The 26589-nt window shown below is 36.1% G+C and overlaps 1 protein-coding gene across 3 annotated transcripts in view; it reads right to left on the bottom strand.

The window, feature by feature from the left end:
* Nucleotides 1-26589, bottom strand: part of BDP1 (B double prime 1, subunit of RNA polymerase III transcription initiation factor IIIB) — a 118677-nt gene continuing 92088 nt past the window's right edge. For 2 of the 3 annotated variants that reach the window (XM_049865228.1, XM_049865238.1), the window contains exons 30-39: nucleotides 26311-26471; nucleotides 20134-20284; nucleotides 19726-19906; nucleotides 17450-17513; nucleotides 16149-16335; nucleotides 15050-15254; nucleotides 11235-11274; nucleotides 8405-8672; nucleotides 6745-6994; nucleotides 1-2593 (exon numbers count right to left, since the gene is read on the bottom strand). In XM_049865228.1, coding sequence (XP_049721185.1) covers nucleotides 2462-2593; nucleotides 6745-6994; nucleotides 8405-8672; nucleotides 11235-11274; nucleotides 15050-15254; nucleotides 16149-16335; nucleotides 17450-17513; nucleotides 19726-19906; nucleotides 20134-20284; nucleotides 26311-26471 — 1639 coding nt within the window. In that variant the 3' untranslated portion in view covers nucleotides 1-2461. Of the gene's footprint in view, nucleotides 2594-5576; nucleotides 6645-6744; nucleotides 6995-8404; nucleotides 8673-11234; nucleotides 11275-15049; nucleotides 15255-16148; nucleotides 16336-17449; nucleotides 17514-19725; nucleotides 19907-20133; nucleotides 20285-26310; nucleotides 26472-26589 lie in introns of those variants that run through there. The other variant, XM_049865246.1, reaches the window with a different exon arrangement.

Below are 26589 nucleotides of genomic sequence, written 5' to 3'. Positions count from 1 at the left end.
TAACTGCTTTCTTTGGAACAAGAAAACTTACAAATTACAGATATTGCTTTATTGTCAAGACTTCTTCAAGCAAAATACTATACATGGGCACTCCTATTTGAAACAACATGGTGGCAAACAGTGTATATTAATATTCTTATCTGTGCCTCAATCATTTACCAACAATTAGGCTTTTAAACCATTATGTTGATCACTTGCTAAGACGTTAAATGTTCAGGAGTAAAAGTCAAGAAAAGATAAAGACCTTTAATCATATCTCTTTTAAGGTTTATAAGATACAAATTCTCTGCAACATCTTTATATGAATCAGACTTAACACAGGTGTGAAAAGTCTTTCCACCTTGTAAGATAAATACATTGATTAAGTTTCTCTTTTTGCAAGATTAGTTTTAAGGATATAACAGTAGGATAATTTAGCTGGCTGACTTGATTCTCTAACACAATGTCCAAAGATAAAATCATTCTTTATACAATAAGAAATTCCATTTTCCACAAAATTTACTATAGATGAGCAAGTGACAGGTATTAACAAAGTTAAAAAAATAAATATTACACAAGGGATAAAACAATAGTTTAATTGTGGCAATTTAATATTCGAACACTAATTAAGAGAAAGCAGCTTTTTTCAGAATGAGACTTTCTTTTTTAATTACAAAAACAGAGTATTAAAACAGCAATGTGAGTTACTACCATGATTTTTTGGAACTTGTTAATCACATGAAATAAATGCCTATAGAGAATTTCCACTCAAATTTATAGATCCTCTTTTGTGACCAAAAAATTAAACCGTAAATTTCACTAGAAGACAATGAATAAGAAATGCTCTAACAGCAATAATTTCAATAAATAAGCATTACTCTCGTAACTTGCTGAGCCATATCCTATTTTCCTAATGAGCCTGAAACCTGGCTACCTTTTTGTAATATACGAACATAATTATCTAGGCTTTAAAATTTTTCCAGATGAAATGCTAATCATTTCATAATAGAATCAACACAACTGAGGCACAACTTATGACTTCAAAGACAAATAACTCATAGGCTTCGCCAACATAAAGTAAGAAAATTGCTGTCTAATGCAGGTGCCAGCAAACTAGGGATCAAGTCCAGGCAGGCCATTTGTTTCCGTATTGTCTATTGATGCTTTCGCACTACAATGGAAGGGATGAGTAGTTGCCACAAATACTATTTGGCACAGAAGCCAAAAATATTTCCCAGAAAAAGTTTCCAACTCCCAATTGAGTGTATTATGAACCCAGGAAGTTTTTCAAATGAAGAATGCTCTTTTAGAACTTTACTTTGAACCAATAAAGATGTGCTTAGGTAGATACGACAGTTACATACGTAAATCATCCAATCTTTAAATTAAAAATAACCCTTAAGTTCATATTGATGATAATCACCAACTTTATCAAGCCTTATCATTATTTTCTGTTTTTAACATCGCAATTAAGTTCTGTGCTTAAAGGCTTAAGAGTTCTTTGTGCAGAATTTAATGGGAAAAACAAGGAATTTAAAGTTTTTTAAAAAGAGGAATATATGTGTATAATGGACTGTATGTTGTATGGAATCTGCCTCAGACATGAAGTTAACGTTTTTTTCCCTTCATGTGAATCCTGAGATTATCCACAAAATAAGAACAAAAAATTCACAGTAGAAAGGCAATATACTAAACTATGAGAAAAATGTATTCAAAACATACACACTATCCACACACTTTGTTATATCACTTAAAATATCTTTAAAAATTAAACAGGGGAAGGAGACAAACAAATTTGTTAATGCCTTCTTTACCCACAATCTGAGAGATGAAAATAATTAAAACTGGATATCCTTTTAAATAAAAAATTTAAAAATAAATAAGCTCTTTGATGTTGCATCTTCATAAATAATAAGTTTAAATACTAGTTCTTCAATTAGGACAAATGTTACATCAATGTGAATTATAAAAATACATATTTTTCAGTCAAATAGTTGATAATAGAAAAGTTTTTAGCATTTACCATACTAAAGTGGAGTTTCACAATTTACTTTCACATACTTAGAGGCAACTGAAAAGGCCTTCATCATTAAAAAAAAAAAAACTTTACAAAAAGAAGTTCGATAAATGTTAAATACAATCAATCTCTACATATGTCGGTACTGTGATTTATACAAAGAGACATTTATCTACGACATTCTAAAATGTCCGTGTGTGCTCAGCACAGGAAGAGTCAAAATGTAAACAAGAGGTGTGATTTCTGTCTGAGAATGCAGTCTCAATTGCTTGGCATTTCCAAAATGTTGAATTAATCAGCAGTGTTTCCCAATGAGTATAAAAGCTTCAAAATCAAGCTTATTAAATATTCAAAATCAACCTAAATAAAAATAGACAGTGATGTTTCTTTCTAAATACTGCTTTGTTAATGTAATTTAATCTGGAAATCCCAGGCTCAAAAAAAAAAAAAAAAAAGAAGCCTGTTTTACTCTGTTTCATCCACTTCAATGAAGATATCACTAAAGAAATATTGAGAGATGGTGGTTGGCTCCTTTTCAGATGTCTGATTTTGGCCACTTTCACATTCTTCTTTCAGTAAGGGCTGATCACAAGGAACCTAAGAAGGGAATAAATATAAGTCTGCTGTATAACATTTATACATTGCTAGTGGTTTTTAGTGGTAGTCTAAATTTGTATAAATTGTTTGAAAAGCAACAGAGCAATAAATACTAAAAGCTTTAAAATGTTCATACTCACTGACCCAACAATTTCATTTCTATGCTGTCATCTTAAGAAAATAATCATAGACATAAGAGGTTTATGAAAAAGATAATCTGTAGCATTACTTACAATAAAATCAGAAGCAGCTAAATGTGAAAAAACAGATTAAATAAATTACAGTGTATTTATACGATCCATTACTTTACCCTAGTTTCCATGTTTTCAGTAATGTAGAAAAATACATTGTTATTAAGTATATATTTAAAACATTTTTATTAGTAGTATAATAGACAGACCCATGAAACAGAACAGCACTCAAAGGAAACGTCATAAATCAAAGAGACCTTATCAAAAATTAACATACTTAAAATCTGTAAGAAATTAAGACAGCGTAGTATTGACACAAGAAAAGACAGATTTATCAATATATGAGAAGACTAGCAATAGCCCTAACACACTTGGAAATACAGTATCTGATAAAAGGACATTTTGATAAAATATGAATTACTGAATAATGATGCTGGACAACACTATAACCATTTGGGGGGGGAGGGGGCAGACCTATGCCTCACCAAAATAAATTCTAGATGGATCAAAAGATTTAAATGATGGGGAACCCAGGGTGGAAAAGGGGAAAAGTCCTGACACATTGCAGGGATTGCGACCAATGTCACACAAAAAATTTGTCTATAAATTTTTGAAAGAGAAACTAATTTGCACTGTAACCTTTCACCTAAAGCACAATTAAAAAAAAAAAAAAACTAAATGTAAAACAAAACAAAACAAACTACTATAGGAGACCACGAAAAAACACTTTTATAATCCTGGATTTGGGGTGGGGGTATCTGTTTAAATGACATGAAGGCTAGAAATCAATGAAGAAAAGATTAATAAATTCATCTACATAAAAATAAAAAATGTTTGCATGGCAAAAACAACCACATGCAAAATCAAAAGACAAATGACATATTTGGGAAAAAATATTTGCAACATATATCACAAAGGGCTTTTTTCCTTAATATAATAAGAGCGTCTACAAATCAATATGAAAAAGACCAATAACCTAATTAAAAAAAAAAAAATCAAGTGGTATGAACAGATGGCTCACATAAAATAAAGCATAAATGGCTGAAACACATGAAGGGATGCTCAGCCTCACTCAGTAAGTATATGCTCATTAAACCTACAATAAATGTCAAAACTGAAAAAGTTTGATAACATTAATATGAGGAAAAAGGCCCACTCATATACTACTGATAAGAGTAGACACTGATACAATCTCTAGGGAAGAAAACTAGGTAGTATCTGTCAAAAGAACAATCATGCTTTTTTATCAGCAACTTTACTTCCAGGAATTTAACCTATAGGTAAGTGTGCAAAAGACCTATTTATAAGTTAGTTATTACTACATTGTTGGAAATAGCTTCCAAATACAATTTAAATGCCTACCAGTGTGAGACTAGTATCACTCTAGGGTATATCCAAACAATGGAATATACACTCATTAAAAATAATGAGGACATGCTTGGGCATTTATCCCTGAAAAATAGAAACTTTTCATACAAAAAACTGTACATGAATGTAATCGCTAAAAACTGAAATCAACCCAGATGTCCATCAACAGACCGATAGTTAAACAAAGCTGTGAGACTCCACACTACAGGATACTATTCAGCACTAACAACGAACAAACTATTGATCCACGTAACAATTTGGGTGACTCTCCAGGGAATTGTGCTGAGTGAAAAAAGCCAGTCCCCAAAGATCACATACCATACGCTTCCATTTACACAACATTCTTGAAATGACAGGTTCAATGGAGAATAGGTTGCCAGAGGTTAAGGACTGGGTAGGGGCAGGAGAGAGGTAGGTATAAGAAGGAATACAAAGGATCTTTGTGGTGATGGAACTGGTCTCTGTCTTGACTGTATCAATATCCTGTTGTGATAGTGTACCATAGTTTTGTAAGATGTTACCATTGAGGGAAGCTGGGTACATGGGATCTCTCTGTGCTATGAAACCATAGTACAGGTGAAACTATAATTATCTCAAAATAAAAAGTTTAATTAAAAAAAAAAAAAAGACTGAGGAAGCTCTTTCAGTACTGTTTTCTCAAAGATCTCAAATACATATTGTTAGGTGAGAAAAGCAAAGTATAGAACAGTATGCTATTACCCGTGTCTAAAAAAAGAAGGAAGCTTACATTTGTGTATACATAAAATGGGAGCCCTGGTGGTACAGTGGTTAAGTGTCTGGCTGCTGACCAAAAGGCCAGAGGTTCGAATCCAACTGCCACTCCTTGGAAACCCCATGGGGCAGCTCTACTCTGTCCTATTGAGTCGCTGTAAGTCAGAATCAACTCCACGGCAACGGGTTTGTTTTTCTGGCATACATAAAGTACCTCTGGAAAAGTAAACCAGAAGCTGGTAACACCACGTGCCTGTGGAAAAGGGGAACTGGGAGGCTAAAGACAGAGGTAGGGAAAAAAAAAATCCTTTTTTGGTAGACTGTGGATTTTGAAACACGTATATTACTTATTTAAAAAAAGAGCAATTGAATGTAAAAACTAATTTAGATCCTCACGTCATACAATTATGCTCCAAAGTAAATAACCATGAACTAGAGTTAATTTTTAAAAATTGATTACTGAAAATTTTATAACCCTGAAGAAAAACTTCCTAATTATAAAAGCGATTAAGAAATTACAAAGAAAAAAAAGTCATGGATTTGACTACTTAAAAATTTAAGATGTATGTATATCCAAAATCCGCCAAAACTTAAAAAAGTAAATACCTTGGGAAAAATTACTTGCAGCAAAAAGTTAAAAAGGTACTTGGCTTTTTTACAAAAAGATCTCATACAAGTTGGTAAGAAAGCCACTAAGATTCTAAAAGCTATAAATCAGCAGAAGAGGAACAACAACAACAGAGAAAATAAAATTAAACCAATGAAATGACATTTCTACCCTTCCACAATTACATTAAATAAGGAAAAAAAATTTTTTTGAAGTGTTAATAATGCTGGCAAGGAAGTGATGAAGCTGGCACTGCTAAGTTGATGGTAATTATAACAACCCTTCTACAAAGCAATTTGGCAATAATCTTGGTCTCAGAAAATATTAAAAAAAAATTTAAAAGATGATCTTTACGTGAAAGTCCCCCTTTCTTTGAGGCTCATACTACCCAGTAGATGATAATTAGCCTATTGTTCGTTGGGGTCTTTGCTGTTGTTGTTAGCTGGCATTGAGTTGGCCCCTGCACATGGCGACCCCGTTATGGAACAAAATGCTGCCCAGCTCTGCACCATCCCCATGGCTGGCTGGGAATCAGACTGTTGTGATCCACAGGGTTTTTCATTGGTTGATTTTTGGAAGTAGCTTGCCAGGCCTTTCTTCCTAGTCCATCTTAGTCTGAAAGCTCTGTTGAAATCTGTTCAGCATCATAGTAACTCATAAGCCTCCAGTGACAGGTGGGTGGTGACTGGCTGTGCATGAGGTGCACTGGCTGGGCATCAAACCCAGGTCCCCATAGAAAGCAAGAATTCTGCTACAGAACAACCAATAAGTCACCCCAATATTCTTCCAAAATCTTGGGTACAGGTCCACAGATTTTTCCATCCCAGCACTAGCTATCAATCTGGACAGCAGTTAGAATGCATAGAGATGAAACATTCCAACGAATTCTAGTTTTATGCTTCTTTGAATTCTCGTAGGTGTCAGGACATTTCTCCTAAGGCAAACAAAATTCAGAGACTCCTTCCTTTTATTTCCACAGACCGGGAAGGTCTTCGTATTAAAAGAATGGCTATCAAATGTCCGTTTATGACTAGTTCAACAGCTCTGTACTAAACTAGCTGTAACTTCCTAATTCAACACCACTTCTTCTTCCAGTAAGGGAGGCGGGAGCTTGATGAGGAGGACATGGACAGGAGCTGTACTGCAATAATTCCTGACATATAAATGAAAATAACAATTACCATGTTTTTTTCCTTGTATCTGGCATCCAACCCATTTTCTAAAAACAATAAAATACAGTAGTTACCACATACCTGAGCGGCTAAACTGTCAGTATTCTCAGACTGTGTATTAACAACAAGACTTGAAGATGGAAGTTGATCAGAGGACTCTTGGATTTTTTTCTGGCTTTCATTAGGTGGATTAGGTCTTTTCAAATTTTTTCTTGATACAGGTATAAGAGGTTTGAGGCGCTTCTTACTATGGACTTGAGTAGGTTCATCAGACTCCAAACTATTCTTTGAACAAATTAAAGACAAAAATCCCAGGGGTCTTCGGCCAGGTCTAGAAATGCAAATGTAAAGATACTCAGGAATATCCAGGAAGACACATTCTTAATACCAGTCTCTTTCCATTAATGCTAAAATGACACACTTTACTAACTACTGATACCACTACACAATGACATGTAGTTGTGACAAAGGTCAAAGCTCACTCCAGGGCAGTGCTTCTAAAATGTTACTTGTGCATACAAATCACCTGAGGACCTTATTAAAATGCAGATTCTGACAGAGCTGGTGAAGGGTGGGGCCTGAGTCCTGAATTTCTAACAAGTTCCCAACAGACAGTCAAGCAGCTGATCCTGGGAGCACACTTGAATAGCAAGGCTCTAAAGCAAGAGTTAGCAAACTACGGTCCCAGGTCAAATGCAGCTTCAGTCCAGTCCAGTGCCGTGGTCAAACGCAGCTTACCACCTGATTTCGTAAATGAGTTTGACTGGAACGCAGCTATGCTCACACGTTTACATATTGTCTATGGCTGCTTTTATTCTACAGCAGCAGAGTTAAGTAGTTGCCAGAAGGAGTAACCGCATATGGTCCACAAGGACTAAAATATTTACGATATGTCCTTTTACAAAAAACGCTTGCTGCCTCCTGTTCTAGAACAGTTTCTCGACCTATTTTAACCCAGACCCCCTATGACACTTCATTCTATTCTCAATACATCTCTAAGGCCAGAAAAGATGGTACCGAGCTTTACCTCTCTGTAGCTTATGTTACAAAAACAACAGGTGCTCAAGCTACAGATGCCTTAGAAGGAAATCACTGCTTTAGCCACTGTTTGTTTTTGTCACTAATACCAAAAAAACAGATAATGTTTTGAATGCTGCTGACAAGCCAATACTTACTGATAACCTCTAAGACTAGTTTCTACAGTATGAGGAAAATAGTGTGAAAGAAGTTGGGTTTGGTCTTAAATTCCACACTTACAGGGAGAAAGCCATGGTTTTATCTCTACGGACAATCACAAAAGAGAAAAATGCACACGTTATTTGGGACTTCAATATAACAATTTCCATAGCAACCTCTGGTGTCAGCCCTATGTCTCCTACCATCTACTTATGCATTGATAGCTACTGTTTAACAACCACGGACAATCCAGAAGAGAAAGTATGCAATACATTCTAAAGATCTCCTACTTAAATAGCCAAAGTTTCAGCACTTTAACAAATTAGGTTCTTGTTATATGGAATATATATTTATCTGAAAAGTCTTCCAAGTGTCTGACATTACTGTATTTCCTTTGTTGAAACTCTTTCCTTTTACATTACTGACAGAGTAATACATTTATAAAACACTATTCTTAGTGTTGGACTTAAAGTTTATATACATATTACATCTGTTCTGTATAGCTTTTATTTACCCAGTGGGGGTGGAGGGAAAGGAACATTTATTAAAGATTTTCTCAGGATACCTGGATAGGGGGGTTTTCGAAGATGATGTTTTGCTATCCATTTGGTGAGATTTAGAAGCAGCACCAGTTCTTTCTTCCTTATCAGACACAACCATCCCATCCTGAGGTAACTGAGTTGTATTCCTTTCTTCATGTGAATCTACTATTTTATCAAGAGATACGGTTTCTGTGCTCTGCAAAGCGGGTTCAAGTTGCTCTTTCTGAGGTTCTGGAGTTGCATATGTGCTTCCTGAGGTAGGGAAAATATTGCGTCGCTTGGAAGACTCCCCTTCAAAAAAAGAAACAAATGGTAAGCACACTCTGAAATTAATTCAATCTAACTATAATATTTGAAGGAAAAAAGTCATCATGGTATTCTATTATAAACTTATCCTAATGAGAATAAGTTAAACTATGGTTTGTGAGTTAGCTGTGCTGTTAAGAGTATCGCAACTGCTTACTAGCTATGGTAACAGCTTCTGCATTCAGATACCAAATAGTCATATTAATATCATTTTGACCTAGAAAATCTTTCTCCATAAATATTTCTTGAACCACCAAAATGACAGGGTGATCACTTTCTAATAATTCAAGGTTTGTTAAAATGTGGAAGCTAAGCCAATCCAAAATTTAGGTGGTTACTCTCAAGTATCTGTGTTATTACAGAAAAATAAAACCCACAGATTCTCAAATACTCAGTTTAGCTAAAGAGTTCTCTTTCCTAAACTAAACAGTGAACAAAATCCAAGTAATTAGGACAAAATAACGTGAAATTTCTTGTTAAATAGAAGACTTTCCCTTACAAAAACCAAAACCCAACCCATTGCCATCAAATTGATTCTGACTCACAGTGATTCTATAGGACAGAGTAGAACTGCCCCATACGGTTTCCAAGGCTGTAAGTCTTTATGGAAGCAGTTTGCCACATCTTTCTGCCAAGAAGCAGCTGACGGGTTTAAACCCGCCAACTTTTCGGTTAGCAGCCAAGCGCTTAACCACTGCACCACCAATGCTTCTTCTAGTCCTTCTTCCACCTTAGGATAGCTGTTTCTAAGGTCTTGTTACCATAGAGAGCTTTCTAGCGCCATGAAGGCAGAATCAAGCTGATAAGTGTAACTGCTAAAAGAAACCCCATTACAGGAGGCATCTAATATATTCATTAATACTTCAGACTTCAGTGTGTTGTGATATTTTAAATACTTCTATCATTGAATGGTGGAGATGGAAGGCAGAAACCTCAGGACATTTCTAGAGGCTGGAAACTGTCACCATAATATTTTCACAGTCAAAACTGGGATAATTGAGATTAAATCTATGACACTATTACTATTATAACTGTTTTAAAGAATCAGAACTATCATAGATTATCAAACTCTTCTACCCTGTAACTCTAATTCTGTAAGATGCCATCAGCAACTTTTATTGCCGAGTGCCACTACCACTGTCAAGCAATGGCTGAAGATGTGACTGATAAGCCTAAGGTATAGCAGGTTTGAAAGAAATGAGGAAAAATATGAGGAAAAAAATGAAAACAAAGAGATGTATAAGATATGAGAAAAACATTTTAATACTCCAAAGAGACAAAAATTCCTGTAAAAATAGAAGGCCCAAGATCTTTCAGCCTCCAGAAGTGGCTTAAGCCTAATAAGATCTCTTTTCAGCTTCTCTAGTAGTAATCTAGGAATCTCTGAGTGATATAAACGATTAACACAACAGTCTGCTAACTGAAGGGTTGGAGATTCGAACCCACCCAGAGGTACCCTGAAAGAAAGGCTTGGCAACCTACTTCTGGAAAAAAAAAATCATTGAAAACCCTATGGAGCACAGTTCTACTTTGATACACATCAAGTTACCATGAGTCAGAGTCAACTTGACAGCAATTTATAGGTTTTAGCATCAATCTGGAAACCCTGGTGGCGTAGTGGTTAAATGCTATGGCTGCTAGCCAAAAGGTTGGCAGTTCAAATCCACCAGGCACTCCTTGGAAACCCTATGCGGCAGTTCTACTCTGCCCTATAGGGTCACTATGAGTTGGAACTGATTCGACAGCAGTGGGGTTTTAGTTTTTTTTGTTATCAATCTAATTCTCACGGTAAAGCTAAAACCCAAAACCAATCCCACTGCCATCAAGTTGACTCTAACTCATGATGACCCCATGTGTTACAGAGTACAAGCGTTCCATAAGACTTTCTTGGCTATAATCTTTTATGGAAGCAGATCAGGATGCCCTTCTTCCATGGTGCTGCTGGGTGGGTTCAAACCGCCAACCTTTAGCTTAGCAGTCATACGCAAACCATCTGCACCACCTAGGGACCTCTCTGTGTAAAGCTAAGGACCTATAAAAACTTTATATGCAGCCTTCTAATTCCCAAAATGCAGCTGTTGAGCTTTTCAAGAAAATCTCTGTATTCATGATTTTCTATTAGTTACAGGATGAAAGGAGCTTCTTTTGGCTACCCCGCCTTCCCCCTCCCCCGCAAAAAACCTAGTTGCCATCTAGTCAACTCCAACTCATAGTGACACCATATGTGCCAGAGTAGAACTGTGTCCCACAAGGTTTTCAGCAGCACATTGCCAGGCCTTTCTTCTAAGGCACCTCTTGGTAGACTTGAACTCCAACCTTTCAGTTAGCAGCTGAGCACATTAGCCATCTGCACTACTCAGAGACTCCCTGGCTACCAAAGGTAGCCAAAATCCAAGATATCAACAGGGAAGAGAAACTGCTGATAACAAAGCTATGACTCCTAAAGAAAAGTAAGCAAGACTGCTTCAATTTCAAATTTGAACAAGGTACATCAAAGATCAGGGATACTCAGTAAAATGCAATCAGGTTAAAATTTATTTCACTCACCTGTTTCCTCAAAAACATTTACTAATTCCTCTGAACATACCTGTTTTAAGAAAATTTACAAAAATGTTAGAACCCATTTATTGATTAAAATTAATCTTCTTTCTTTTTTAAAGTAAAGGAACTACATATCTCCCAGAAACCTCTAGGGTCAGGCAACATCTTATGGGAATTTTACCAAATATTTATGGAAAAGACATTGCCACTGTTTTTTAAACTCTTCTACAGCACAGTAGAACAGGAAAAGCTTTCAAGTGCCTTTTATAAATCCAGCATTAGATCAATACCAACTGCAAACCAGTCTCACTTATACCAGTGCCAAAATACCAAATTAATTATTACAAGTTTAATTTGGCAAAACATCAAAAGACTAATATACCATGATCAAGTAGAGTTTGTTCTAGAAATGCAAAGATGATGTTATACTATGAAATCTATTAATATAATTCAACAGCTCTGAGGAGATAAAAATGTACGATCATCTCTACTTCTGGGAAAGCCTTCTGGTAACATTCATTCTTGGGAAAAAAAACTCAGTAAGACTAAATAGATACACATTTTCCTAACATCATAATATATAACTATCACAATCCAAAAGCCAGTATCCTACTTAATAAACACTAAAAGCATTCCATTAAAGTCAGGAATAAGAAAAAGATGTCTACTATCAATATTATTTTTAACACTGCTTTTGAGTTATACTAGACAATATAATTAAATAAAGAAATCAAAGCTCTAAAAAGTAGAAGAATTAAAATCTTATTTGCAGATGATATGACTGTTCACCTAGGAAACCCAAGAGAATCAACTGAAAAATTACCACATACAATGAGATAACTCTATAAGGTATCTAGACAGAAAAGAACCTATTGATAACAGCAAAAAATATTACAATTCTTAAGGATAACTAATAAGAAATGTACAAGATCTACATGAAGAAGAAATTAAAATACCATGAAATACACAAGACAAATAGAAAGACATGCCATGTTTTTAGATACGAATATTCAACGTCATAATTATAGGGTCAATTTTCCCTAAGTTAATCAGCCAGGTAATTTGATCCTAATACAAGCAGCAATTGGATTCTTAAAAAATCTGAACAAGGAAATTCTAAAATTCATACACATTTTAGAACATATAAGCAACTATGAGAAATCTGAAAAAAGAAGAAAATTGCATTGGGTGATGGGTACTGAGCGCATCATAAAGCTCCAATAATTAAAACAATGTGATACTTGCCCCATAACAGGTAGGTAGAACAATGTAAAAGAAAAGAAAGTTCAGAAACACATTTATTATAGACTGAATTGTGTCCCACCAAAAATTATGTTGAAGTCCTAACCTGGGGTACCTGTGAATATGACCTTATTTGGAAATAGGGTCTGTTACGGATTGAATTGTGTTCCCCAAAAATGAACGTTGTAAATCATAATCCCTATACCTGTGAATGGAAACCCTGGTGGCACAGTGGTTAAAGTGCTATAGCTGCCAACCAAAAGGTCAGCAGTTTGAATCCACCCAGGCGCTCCTTAGAAACTCTATGGTACAGTTCTACGCTGTCCTAGACGGTCGCTACGAGTCAGAATCGACTCGAAGGCAGTGGGTTTGGTTTTTTGTTTATACCTGTGAATATAATCCCATTTGGGAATATGGTTTTCTTTTTTACATTAATGACACCACGTCAGTGTAGAATGTATCTTAAGGCAATTATGTTTGAGACATAAAAGAGCAAACTAAGCACAGAAGCAGCTAGCCTGAATGGAAAAAGATAAATGCTACACAGAGATCGCCAAGGAACACCGAGGAGAGTGCTAGAGAAGCTGACAAGGATTTTCCCTCAGAGCAGAAAGAGAGAGCGTTCCCCTAGCTGGTGCCCTGATTTTAGACTTCTAGCCTCCTCAACTGTGAGAAAATAAATTTCTGTTCATTAAAGCCACCGATTTGTGGTATTTCTGTTATAGCAGCACTAGGAAACTAAGGCAGAATCTTTGCAGACGCAATTACGGTAGTTAAGATAACAAGATGTCATATTGGAGTAGGGAGGGCCTTAATCCAATGACTGGTATCATCCTCAGAAGAGAAGACAAAGAGAGACCCAGGGGGAAGATGGCCATGTGAAGACAGAAGCAGACTGGAGTTACGCTGCCACAGCCAAGGAACATCTGAAACCACCAGGAGCTAGAAGAGGCCAGGAAGGGTCCCTCTCCTATAGCCATCAGAGAGAACATGGCCAACACCCTGATTTCAGACTTCTATCGTCCAGAACCGTGAGAGAATAAATTTCTGTTGTTTTAAGCCACCCAATCTGTGGTACCTTGTTACAGCAGCCCTAGGAAACCAATACTTCACCCAAACACATATGGGATTTAATACTTTTAAAAAGTGGAATTTAAAATCAGTGGGGAAAATTAAGTTGGCTCTACTCTATAAATTCTAGACACAGCAACAACATGAGCTAGAAGAAATTTTTTTAAATCTCAAAGAAGGTCTTCCAACGTATAACATAATCCCTAGAAGTCAAACACGAAAGAATGATAAACTAACTACAGAAAAAGAAAACGTTTGTATGTCTATCTGAATGCAGCATATGTGCATTCTAGAATTAAAAATTATAAAATCAATTTTTTACAAGATTTCCTCTATTGTTAAAATGGTAAAACAAAGTTTAGAAAATAAAAATCACAAATAAGTCCAATGAACAGATACACTTGTTTAAATTGCTGAAACTTAGTGACTAGCACATGGGAGTACATTATACTATTCTGCCTACTTTTATGTATGTTTGAAAATTTTCACATTAAAAAATTAACCAAAAAAGTATGCATGAGAAAACCACAAAAAGTAGAGTCAAAAGACAAATGACTGGGAAAAAATATTTGAAGCTCACATCACAGGTGTATATACAATTGAGAGTTCATCCAAATGTATAAGAAAAAGGCTAACAACTCGGTTGAAAAATGGTTAAAGAATATAAAGAATCATTTCATAGAAAAGGAAACACAAATGACTCTTAAGTATATGAAAAGATGCTCAACCTCACTCATAATAAGAGAAATTAAAACTACTGTGGGATACCACTGTTCACCTACCAGATATATGAAGATATGTACTGCCTTCTGTATTTGCTATCATCCAAGGGATATTGGTCTTCAACTTTCCCTTTGAGAATATGGGTTCTAAATAGACTTTTCCATAATATAGTTACAAACTATGATGAATGCCAGAAACAAAAACAAAAAGTTGCCATAAAACCAACACCTCAGAGGTCAGGCTTCCCTGAGGCAGTGATGACTGAGCTAAAGAAGAAGTTTGTGTGTTTTTCATGGGAATGTTTTATACAGAAGAGAGAGCACCTGAAGATGACCAACAATATGGCCAGAGAGTAAGTCAGAAGCTAGCACAGATGAGAATGGAGTCAGAAAAGGGCCAATAATCATAAAATCATTAGGAAGCTTTATTTAAGTATCAGGGTGCTAATGGTGATTACTATTATCATTTTACACACCAGGAAACCATCCTTCAGATATGCGCAGTAACTTGTCTAAGGTCTCACTGCTATTAAGTGGCACAGCCAAACTCCAGATCTGTATGATGCTTTTGTCCTTATTTTTAGCCACTGTCATAGTGTTAAGAGTGGGTTCATGATTAATGTCCACCAATTTTCAACTAGAACTGGCTGAAAGTGACAATCCAAAACGGTTTTACCTCTATTATACACGCTGAAAAGTACTAGATTTATCATTACATATCTTTAAGAGTCTAAAGGAGAAAACAGAAATAAATCTGCTGGAAGACGCTTAATGATGCTATCTTACCTCAGAGGTATATTCCTGACAATCATCTCTTGAAGTCAGTGAACTTATTTTGGCAGGAGGAACACAGTCACTTTCTTCAAGCCTGCAATGAGCTCTCTTCCTAGATATAAGATCCAAGTTAGCCAGAGGCTTTTCAGAATCATCTCTTCCAAAATTAGATAAACATGTGGCATCTTGACCAATTGAAGTTACTGGAAAGCTCATGCTGCATAGAAAATAAACACATATTAAATCAGTGAATTAGAGGTTACTTAATGAGGTTAAAGCCTGAGCCAGTCCAACGAAAACTGCCCAAAAAACTCCAACGCCAAAACCAAACGAAGCCCGTTGCCATCAAGTCAATTACAACTCATAGTGACCCTATAGGACAAAGTAGAATTGCCCCATAGGGTTTCCAAGGAGCAGCTGGTGGATTCCAGAATAACTAACGTACACATGCTCATGGCCACACAAATGCTAGTTTCTAGCTCCATTCATATACAAAGGCTTACAACTTAGTTTCCATAATGATGAATTAAATTTGAGGTACATAAGCAGTGTTTTCCTTATCTATAAAGTTAAATTTTTAATCCAAAATGTCCCTTCCAAATATAAAAGGCTTCAATTTTTAATGTTACTTGATGACAGATGTCTTAATCAATGACTGTTAAAACACAACTAAATACTTCTACAATTAAGAAAATAAGATTTTTAGAAATAATATAAAAATGTTACCTCTCTATATACTATTTTTGCAACTTCTTGTGAATGTATATTTATTTCAAATATTTTAAAGAGTTTAAAATAAACATATGAATGTTTATGAAGTAACTACATTTTATGACTCAGATCACAAATTTTTTTTTAAAGCTTTCAAAATACTTAAAATATCAAACAGGCATTATAGAAACAGGTATCATATAAAAGTATTATGTCATTTATATACTTAAATGGCATCCTTATCAGACACAATTAATCATCTTACATTTCTTCTCTAAGTTACCACAAATTACTAAATAAGATCTTGATGGCAATTATAAACAATGTCAGTGAATGGCTTGTTCAATCAATACATAAAGCACTTTTCTTCTGAGCAAAAAGAGTTTAGCTCATTAATTACCTCACGTCACTCCTTTCTTCTGTATTCCTTGATTTAACCAATATGGGTGCTGGCAGTAAAGGGTTTGGCATTAACTGTGCAGTGGTGTTAGTAAACTCTTCTACTGCATCGGCTGGGATTTCCACCAGAGTTAAGATGAATGTTTGCTCATCCTCTCCATCTTGCTGTACATTAGCAACCAGATTCACTATCAAAGTTTAAAAGTTAGTCATAAAAAACTGAGCCATGAAACAACAGAAAATTATTATTTCATTTCTAAAACAGTTTCATGACAACTTATCACTAAGGCTAAAATTTAAACACCCCACTCTCAAAAAGTTATTTCATAAAGGATAATGAGACATTATGGAGATGATTTATAATTCTGAATAACAAAACTTATATACAACACACCAAGTTATTTTTGTTTTTTAAAAGGCCACCATGTGTGTGGATATATATATATTTTTAATTGTGCTTTATGTTCAAGTTTCCAATTCAAGTTAGCTTCTCAAAGTCTTATACACACATTATTATGTGATCCTAGTTGCTCTCCCTACAATGTGACAGCATCCTCCTCTCTGCCCTGTATTTCCCGTGTCCATTCAACCAACTCCTGTCCCCCTCTGCCTTCTCTCATCTCACCTCCAAACAGGCTGCCCCCATAGTCTCATGTGTCTACTGCATCCAAGAATTCACTCCTCACCAGTATCATTTTATGTCTTAAAGTTCAGTCTAATCTTTGTCTGAAGAGTTGGCTTCGGGCATGGTTTTAGTTTTGGGCTAACAGAAAGTCTGGGGACCATAACCTCTGGGGTTCCCCCAGTCTCAGTCAGATCACTAAGTCTGGTCTTTTTACTAGAATTTGAGGTCTGCATCCCACTTTTCTCCTTCTCCAACAGGGATTCTCTGTTGTGTTCCCTGTCAGGACAGTCGTTGGCGGTAGCTGAGCACGGAACATTTTCTTAATATACCTTGTTATGCCATTTGATCTAGATGTCCCCGGAAACAATGGTCCCCAGACCCCAACCCCTGCTACTCTGTTCCGCAAAGTGTTTGGTTGTATTGACGAAACTTGTTAGCTTTTAGTTTAGTCCAGCTGTGCTCATTTGCCCTGTACTGTGTGTTGTCCTTCCCTTCACCTAAAATAATTCTTGTCTACTATCTAATTAGTGAATATCACGCTCCCTCCCTAAGGCCACAGTATATTAAGAAAAAAAAAAAAACAAAAAACTTTTTTTACTGTTTATCTATAGTTATATACAGGGGTTAAAATTATACTATTAGGTTCTATGACATTTTACTAAAGCAGATTATCATACCTGGTAAGTCTTGAGGGCTGATTACATTCTCTTGCTGGACTTCTGGAATACTAGTTGGTGTACACTGCCAGGAAAAATTAAAAGGAAAAAGTAGGATTGACCAAATCTTAGTTTTAAAAAGTTTTCTTGATAATTTTTAACAGATATTAGTTTATAACCTATTTAACTACATGTAGTTTTTCAAGTGTTTTGGATCTTTTAGCTTTCCCAATACATTTTTTATTCACTGAAATACAGACATACACATTGGAATCTTGACTAAACTGTTAAAAATCTGTATTCTATGAAACGATTTTTGAAGTGTCAATACTGGGAGCTGCAAACCCCTCAACTTTCTCTCTACCCCTATATACCAACCACTGTGTTACTAGTAGGTAACATCTAAATGGAGGCAAAATGGTCTCCTTGCCTTTAGTATGGCTCCCTCCAGTCTGTTTCCACAAAAATCAAACACATCATCTTTCTAAAATGCAATTCTGATTGTCATTCTTTACTGCTTAAAATCTTAAAACTCATTTTGCATTAATAATCAATTCAAGCAAAGATCAAGAGGCGCTAAAATAAAATCACTGTATAAAAACTGCTAGGTCTCACGGCACGGATTACTTACTAATACAAAGTGGAAAAGATGCCTATTTACAATAGAGAAATCTGGCAGGCACTCCCCTAGCCAAAAGATCAATTAGCATCACTAGTAATGGGACAAACTGATATTATGTATCTCCTCTTGATATGATGCAAAAGGAAGGCCACATCAACATCATTGTAGTAAAATCTTGCCAAAAAATGTTTAATCTGAATCTAATAACTAGGAAGCAATAAAAATATCCAGACTGTGGACTGGCCTGGACTCTTCTAAAATGTCAAGTTCACAAAAGAGGAAAAAAGCCAGGAAAACTGCTTTAGATTAAAGGAGTCTAAGGAGAAATGACAACTAAATGCAATGTGAAAGTGTTGATTGGATCCTGAATTTAAAAAAAAAAAAAAAAAAAAAGCTATAATGGATATGATTAGGACAACTAGGGAAATTTAGACAGGAACTGTATATTACATAATATTATTGAATCAATGTCAAATTTTATAAGTATAATGATAGTACTATCACTTCTCTGCAGAATGTCCTTGTTCTTATGTAATAAAAGCTGGAGTACTTACGTGTGAAGGGTCATACCTGCTACTTACTTTCAAATGGTTCAGTTTTTTAAAAAGTACCTATCTATCTATAGATCTAACTGTAGGGATGGAGAGCAAGAGAAAGAAAGTAAATGTGACAAAATTTTAAAAATGCATGAATTCAAGTGAAGGACATATATGAAGACTTTGCATTGCTGTTCCAACTTTTCTCTAAGTTTGAAATTATTTAAAAAAAAGTTGAGGGAGAAATTTCATAACTTTGGATGCAGTCCAAACTCCTTAGTAAGTAATAAAAATCCTTTTATGATCTGTCCCCAGGCTACCTTTCCAACTGTATCTCTAACCACTCTTTATTTATATTCTACTCATAATTACTTACAATTCCCTGAACATGTTATACTGTTTCACACCTGATCTTTACATGACTGGCTAACTCATGCTTGCTCTTCAAGATTTGGGACTCTCTCAATCCTGTCTACTCACTGGAATCCCTGGGGAGCTGTAAAAATATTTCTAAGCTTGGGGCCTACTCCCAGAGGCTTGGAAGGCGTTGAGCACCACTCCCATAGTGTCTTGGGCAAACCTCTCTCACAGCACCTATCACACTGTGTTTGACCATTCATGTTGTCATCTGTCTCCTACAACATTGTGTTCCCAGTACCTCCCGCAGTGTCAGACATGTAGTAACATCTCAGTAAATGCTCGCCCTGTGGATGAACTCCTCAGATTCAGGAGCTAAAAGCAAAAGGTGAATTCTCTGTGTACAATTCCTTTTTCAAAGCTTTTATAACAAAGCTGGATATTAGCTGTTTTATCTCTATGCTCCAGAGACTAAAGACACACTTAAAATTCTATTGTAATATATTCTTGCAAAGGCAACGCTAAAAGGACAGAAAACAGATCAGTGATTGCCAGAGGCCGGGGCGGAAAGAGGGAGTAACTCCAAATGGGCACCGGGGAATATTTTGGGGCGACAGAATTGTTCATAGATTGATTGTGGTGGTAGTGGTTACATAACTACATGTTTATCAAAACTTGTAGAACTGTGCAATAAAAAAGGTACATGTAAATTATATCTTACTTTTTTTTTAAATGGGGGAAACAGTCTTAGCCACCCCTTGTTATATTTTACACACTTTTACCTCTGGTTCATGAAGTGTAAGCACACTGTCTCCACTGGAATGCTTTCTCAGGGGCTCTTTAATAGGACTCTCGCCGAGACCCCTATCTGGACCAAGTGTATGAGGTCCTGTCTCTGAAGAAACTACTGGAGCAACTGACAATCTCTGTACCTCTTGAGATCCCTCTTCTTGAGCTTCACTTCTAAAAAAGAGTTTTAGTATGTATTTGAAATCAGGCATACAATCACAGAATAAACGATTTTTAAAAGCTAGGTGCTTCAAAGATCATCTAATTCAATGGTTTCTGAACTTACAAAATATATTTAACACAGCAGAAGCTCTTTTTCAATCAAATTCTTAAAGTTATAGTTACTGCTATAGTTAAAACCAAATATAAACAGGATCTCTAGAATCTCTTCCCTCTCTTACCTTCCAGTTATGTTTGCTTCTTGTGAAATACTGGTTCCTCCGATAACCTGTGCACATGCCAATTTGCTCTGCTCCTTACTCTCTGCTGTTATAACAGATCCAAACTTTTTGTTCTCCAATTCTGTTTCCTGGACAGAATTTTCCTCAGTTTCTTAAATAAAAAACACATTTAAACATCATGCTGAGTGAAATAAGTCAGTCACAGAGGGACAATTATAATATTCCACTTTTATGAAATACAGTATTCCCCTTGTATGAAAACAGAGTTGCTGTTGAAGCTGCTTATGTACAACCAAAAAACCCTATGGGATTTGGCTCCTTGGTTTGGAGGTTTAAGGATATGATTCCATGGGACATTCCAAGTAACTGGTCTAATAACACATTTAGTGCTTCTGTTCTACCTCCTAGTTTGATGAGCAGTGCTGGGGTCTTAAAAGCCTGCAAATGGCCATCCAAGACACAACAATTGGTTTCCATTCACCTGGGACAACAGAGGAAGAAGGACAGTCAGGAACAGGAGGAGAATATGGAATGTGTGGATAATTGCCTCCATGAAAAACTGCCTCCTTTGCCATGAGACCAGAAAAACTAGATGGTGCCCAGCTATCATTACTGAGCATTCTGATCAAAGATTACATAGAATAATCTTGATAAAAGGGAGAAAATGCAGAACAGAATTTCAAATTCTTATACACTCCAGACTTCCTGAAGCCATGAAGGTTGGATAAACTCCTGAAACTATTACCCTGAGATAATCTTTAAATCCTAAACCAAAAATATCCCCTGAAATCTTCTGAAAACCAAACAATTGTTTAGTTTAACTAGTAAAACACGTCTGCTTTGAGAATTATGCTCTTTTAAGAACTACCTATATGGGATCAAACTGATTAAAGCAACTTTAAAGATTAGATAGAAATCTTTTTTTTTTTTTTTTAAGGGGGTAGTTAATTTGTGTTAATGGGGGAGGAGCAACTTTAAAAAGGAGAGTGAGAATGGTTATACAACTTGAAGAATGTAATCAATGTCACTAAAAGGCACATGTAGAAACCGTTAGTTTGTTATCAGGAAGGCCCAGTCCCTGGAGAAGGAAAATTAGAGGGTCAGCAAAAAGGAGGAAGACCCTCAATAAGATGGAATGACACAGTAGCTGCAAGAATGGGCTCAAGCATAGCAACAATTATAAGGATGGCACAGAACCTGGCAATGTTTCGTTCTGTTGTATGTGGGGTTGCTATGAGTCAGAAATGACTCAACAGCACCTAACAACAACAAGGAACTGTTGAAAAGCACACACACACACACAATTAAAAACCATTTCACCTCCACTAGGATGGCTATTACTAGAAAAAGAGAAAATAACAAGTGCTGGTGAAGATGTGAAATTGGAAACCTCATCCATGGCTGGTAGGACTATAAAATGGTACAACAGCTCTGGAAAACAGTTTGGCAGATCCTCAAAAAGTTAAACATAGAATTACTATATGACTCAGCGTCATGGATTATGTCCCCCCAAAAATGTGTGTATCAACTTGGTTAGGCCATGCTTCCCAGTATTGAGTGGTGGTCCTTCATTTTGTGATTGTAATTTTATGTTAAAAGGATTAGGGTGGGATTGCAAAATCACTCTTACTCACGTCACCTTCCTGATCCAAGGTAGAGGGAATTTCCCTGGGGTGTGGCCTGCATCACCTTTTATCCCTCAAGAGATAAAAGGAAAGGAAAGCAAGCAGAGTTGAGGACCTCGTACCACCAAGAAAGCAGCACCAGGAGCAGAGTGCATCCTTTGGACATGCGGTCCCTGCACCTGAGAAGCTCCTCGATCAGGAAAGATTGAGGACAAGGACCTTCCTCCAGAGTTGATAGAGAGAGGTGTTCCCTGGGGGCCGACACCGTGAATTTGGACTTGTAACCTACTGGACTGTGAGAAAATAAGATTTTCTTTGTTAAAGCCATCCACTTGTGGTATTTCTGTTATCGCAGCACTAGATGACTAAGACACTCAGCAATCCCACTCCTAGGCATGTACTCAAAAGACTGGAAAGCAGGAACTCAAAACAGATACTTGTGTATCAATGTTCACTGCAGCACTATTCACAGTAACAGATGAATGGGTAAACAAAGTGTGGTATATACATACACTGGAATATTATTCAGCAAAAAGAGAAATAAAGTCCTGATACATGCTACAACTTGGATGAATCTGGAAAACATTACGCTGAGTGAAATAAGCCAGTCACAGAAGGACAAATATTATATGATTCCATTTATATGAAATATCTAGAACAGGCAAATGCATAGAGACCAAAGTTTACCAGTGGTTACCAGGGGCAGTTGGGAGAGTATAAAGGAGAGTTATTACTTAAGGGGCACTGAGTTTCTGTTAAGGGAAAGGAAAAAATTTGGAAATGTACAGTGGAGATAGTGGTAAAATGTGGTGAACGTAATTAATGTCATTGAATTGTACACATAAAAATGGTTAAAACAATAAATTTTTTCATATATATCTTATCAAAATAAAAGTTTTTTAAATATAAAAAGTAATAATGAATTAACAAACTGTATTTGCATGTTGTACCATAGACATTGTTAAAGTGAAATCCTAGAAATCAGGAACCCCAAAGAAAAGAGGATGACAACTATACAGATTTTCTGAGTAAATGTTCAATACAATCTAGACAGCATGCTACTTGCACTGCTTTTCCTGCCCATACTACCACCCTAAAGGGTTGTACCCCTGGCAAGGAAGGGGAGGTGTAAAAGGAAGTGAGAGTAGGAGTCAAAAATTATACATTAAAATATAATGAGGTCATTAGGAAAATGAAAGCACTCTATGTAATCATATGGAGTTTACACTATTGTTTTAAAAATAGAAAAATGCTAATGCATAAAGACTCTTACAACTCAACAATAAAAAGACAAAAACATAACTTTAAAACGAGCAAAGATTTGAAGAGCCATTTCTTCAAAGAAGATATAAAAATAAGCACATGAATCTCTAAAATTTATAGAAAACGTTAACACCTGAACGGCAAAAAGACAAACAAATCCAATTAAAAAATGGGCAAAGGACGTGAACAGGTACTTCACCAAAGAAGACATTCAGGCAGCTAACAAACATGAAGAAATGCTTGTGACCATTAGACATCAGAGAGATGTAAATTAAAACTACAATGAGATATCATCTCACCCAAACAATAATGGCATTAATAAATAATAATAATAGATGTTGGAGAGATTGCGGGGAGATTGGAACTCATATACTGTGAGAGGAAATGTAAAATGGTACAACCACTATGGAAAATGGTATGGCGCTTTCTTAGAAAGCCAGAATACCATACCAACAGATGAATGGATACCATACCACCAGATGAATGGATGAATAAACTGTGGTACGCACACACAATGGAATACCATGCTACAATAAAGAATAACGACGAATCCATGAACCATCTCACTACATAGATGAATTTGGAAGACATTATGCTGATTGAAATAAGTCAATCACAAAAGGACAAATATCATATGAGACCCCAATTACAAAAAGATAAGAAAAGGTTTACAGAGAAAAAAAAATTCTTTGATGGCTACCAGGGTTGGGAGGGGGACAGAGAAAATTATGAGCTAGACAGAAGACATGTGTTAATATTGGTGAAGGGAAAGGCAATACACAATATAAGGCAAGTCAGCAGAACACAACCAAGGCAAAGGAAGACACTGAGAGGAATGCAGGAATAAAAGCCAACCCATGGCAATTACTATAACACAGACAATCTTACAACAACAGTGTTAATAAACAGTGATTTACAAATGGATACACAAGTAGATAGGTACACTAAAGAGGTGTGGGAGGGTGTAAGGGAACACACCTACCTGTAGATACAGGTTTTGTTGTGGATATTTCTGCACACACAATTGAAAGTGCTGTATGTATATTAATATATACAATAGGGGCACAGTCATAGACATAACCAAACACCTTACAGGATGAAGTTTCTAGGCTCGAACGCAAAGGACCATAGACTTGGGGGACATTTATATCAATTGGCACAACATACTTCATAAAGATAATGTTCTGCATCCTATGGGGGAGTAGGATGAGTAGTGTCCAGGGTCTTAAAAGCTTGCAAGCAGCCACCTAAGATACAACTACTGGTCTCTTCCCATCCAGAGCAAAGAAGAGTGAAAAAAACCAAAGACTCAAGGGAGCAATTGGTTCAAAGGACTATTGGACCACATGAACTACAGCCTACACGACCCTGAGACCAAAACAACTAGATGGTGCCTGGCTACCACTACCAACAGCTCTGACTGGGATCACAACAGAGGGTCCCACACAGAGTGGGAGAAAAATGTAGAACAAAAAATCAAATTCACAAAAAAGACCAGACTTATTGGTCTGACAGAGATTGGAGGAATCCCCGAAACTATGGCCCTAAGACCTTCTGACCTGGAACTGAAACCATTCCCAGAGACCACCTTTCAGCCAAGCAATAGACAGGCCCACAAAAGAAACAGTAACACCTGAGAGGAACATGTTCCTTAGAACAATCAATTATGTGAAATCAGAAAGACAACATTTGCCCAAAAGCAAAGATGAGAAGGCAGGAAACCCAAAAACCAAAAACCAAACTCACTGCCATCGAGTTGATTCTGACTCGTAGCGACCCTGTAGGAAGGGGTAGAAAATCTGGACAAAAGAAGACGGGGAATCCAGGGCAGAAATGAGAATGCTGACATACTGAGGGGAATGCAACCAATGTCATGGAACACTTTATGTACAAACTATTGAATGGGAAACTAATTTGCTCTGTAAACTTTCATCTAAAGTGTAACAAAAAAGTAAAATAAAAAAAACGAGCACGTGGAAAGAAATTCAACATCATCAGCCAACAGGGAAATGCAAATCAAAACCACAATGAGACACCACTTCACACCAACTAGAATGGCTATAATAAAAACGACAAATTAGAACAAGTGGCAGATGATGAAAAACTGGAACCCTCATACACTGCTGATGATTATATAAAATGATGCAGTGACTTTGGAAAACAGTCTAGCAGTTACTCAAAAGGTAAAACACAGAATTACCACATGACCCAGCAATTCCACTCATGGGTATACTATACCCAAGAGAAATGAAAACTTAAGTTCACACAAAAATTGTACATGAATGTTCATAGCAGTATTATTCACAACAGTCAAAAAGTGGAAACAACTGAAATGTCTATCAACTGATGAATGGTTAAACAAAATGTGGTACATTCATACAACGGAATATTACTTGGCAATGAAAGGAAGTACTGCTACATGCTACAAAATGGACAAACCTTGAAAACATTACACTAAGTGAAAGAAGGTAATCACAAAAGGCCACATAGTATACAATTCCATTTATATAAAACATCTAAAATAGGCAAATCTATAGAGACAGAAAGTGCGTTAGTGTTTGCCTTGGACCGTTAATGGGTATAGGGTTTATTTTTGAGGTCACAAAAATGTCCTGAAGTTGATTGTGGTGATGACAGTTATACAACTCAATGAATACAAATATACTAAACACCACTGAATTGCACACTTTAAATGAGTGAACTGTAGTGTATGCAAATTACAGCTCAATAAAGGTGTTATCTAAAAAGTGATGAACAGTATATATCATTTAGCATGCATATATTTTTCTTTCTGAAGGGTTTATGTATGTGCGTATATATGTGTATACACACACACACATATGTAGATGCTTGTATGTATACAAAACATTTCTAGAAGTATACAATAAAAAACTGGTAACAACAGTTTACCACTAGCAGTGGGACTAACAAGCTGGGAACAAGGAAAAGAGGGAGTTTTATTCATTTTATGTCATTTGGGGGCTGTCTTTTTTGTCACGTGCATTACATTTCTAAGAGATATTGGCTTCAGTATCTGTGTGTGCACACACAGGAAAAATATCTATGAAGAGATAAAAAGATTAATCCAGCAAATACAGCAAAATGGTAATCATTACTGAAACGAGTTGGTAGATTTATGGGTATTTATACTTCATTCTACTTTTCTGTATGTTTGCACATTTTTTTTAATTAAAAGAAGTTTAATGACCGAATATTTCATTTGAGAAGCTAATGCAATTTCATGTGCCAAAGTAATCTTATAACTTTGTAAGGGAAACATAAAATTTACCCCTTTGAATTTCCACTTCTTCCCCTTTGGTTACAGACAAACTGGGGACTTCCTGACGAGCACTAAGTCTTTTGGTCCCTAAAATCCTTTTAAGATTTGGCTTAGGCTTGGGAAATCTATTTCTTATTCTCAAATTACTGGTCACTCTAGAAGCTGTATTCCTAGAAAAAGAGACATAGGAAGAAAGAGAAATTTAGCCATCATGTAAGAGTCTCTCTCTATATTAATACATTGACAAATTTACTGTGCCACACTGTCTGCAAGCGTTAATTTCTTAAT

This window comes from Elephas maximus, chromosome 2 (genome assembly GCF_024166365.1).
Source record: "Elephas maximus indicus isolate mEleMax1 chromosome 2, mEleMax1 primary haplotype, whole genome shotgun sequence".
NCBI classification, from domain to species: Eukaryota; Metazoa; Chordata; class Mammalia; order Proboscidea; family Elephantidae; genus Elephas; species Elephas maximus.
The sequence above is the reverse complement of the archived record's forward strand: the minus strand, read 5'-3'. Positions and strand labels throughout refer to the sequence as shown.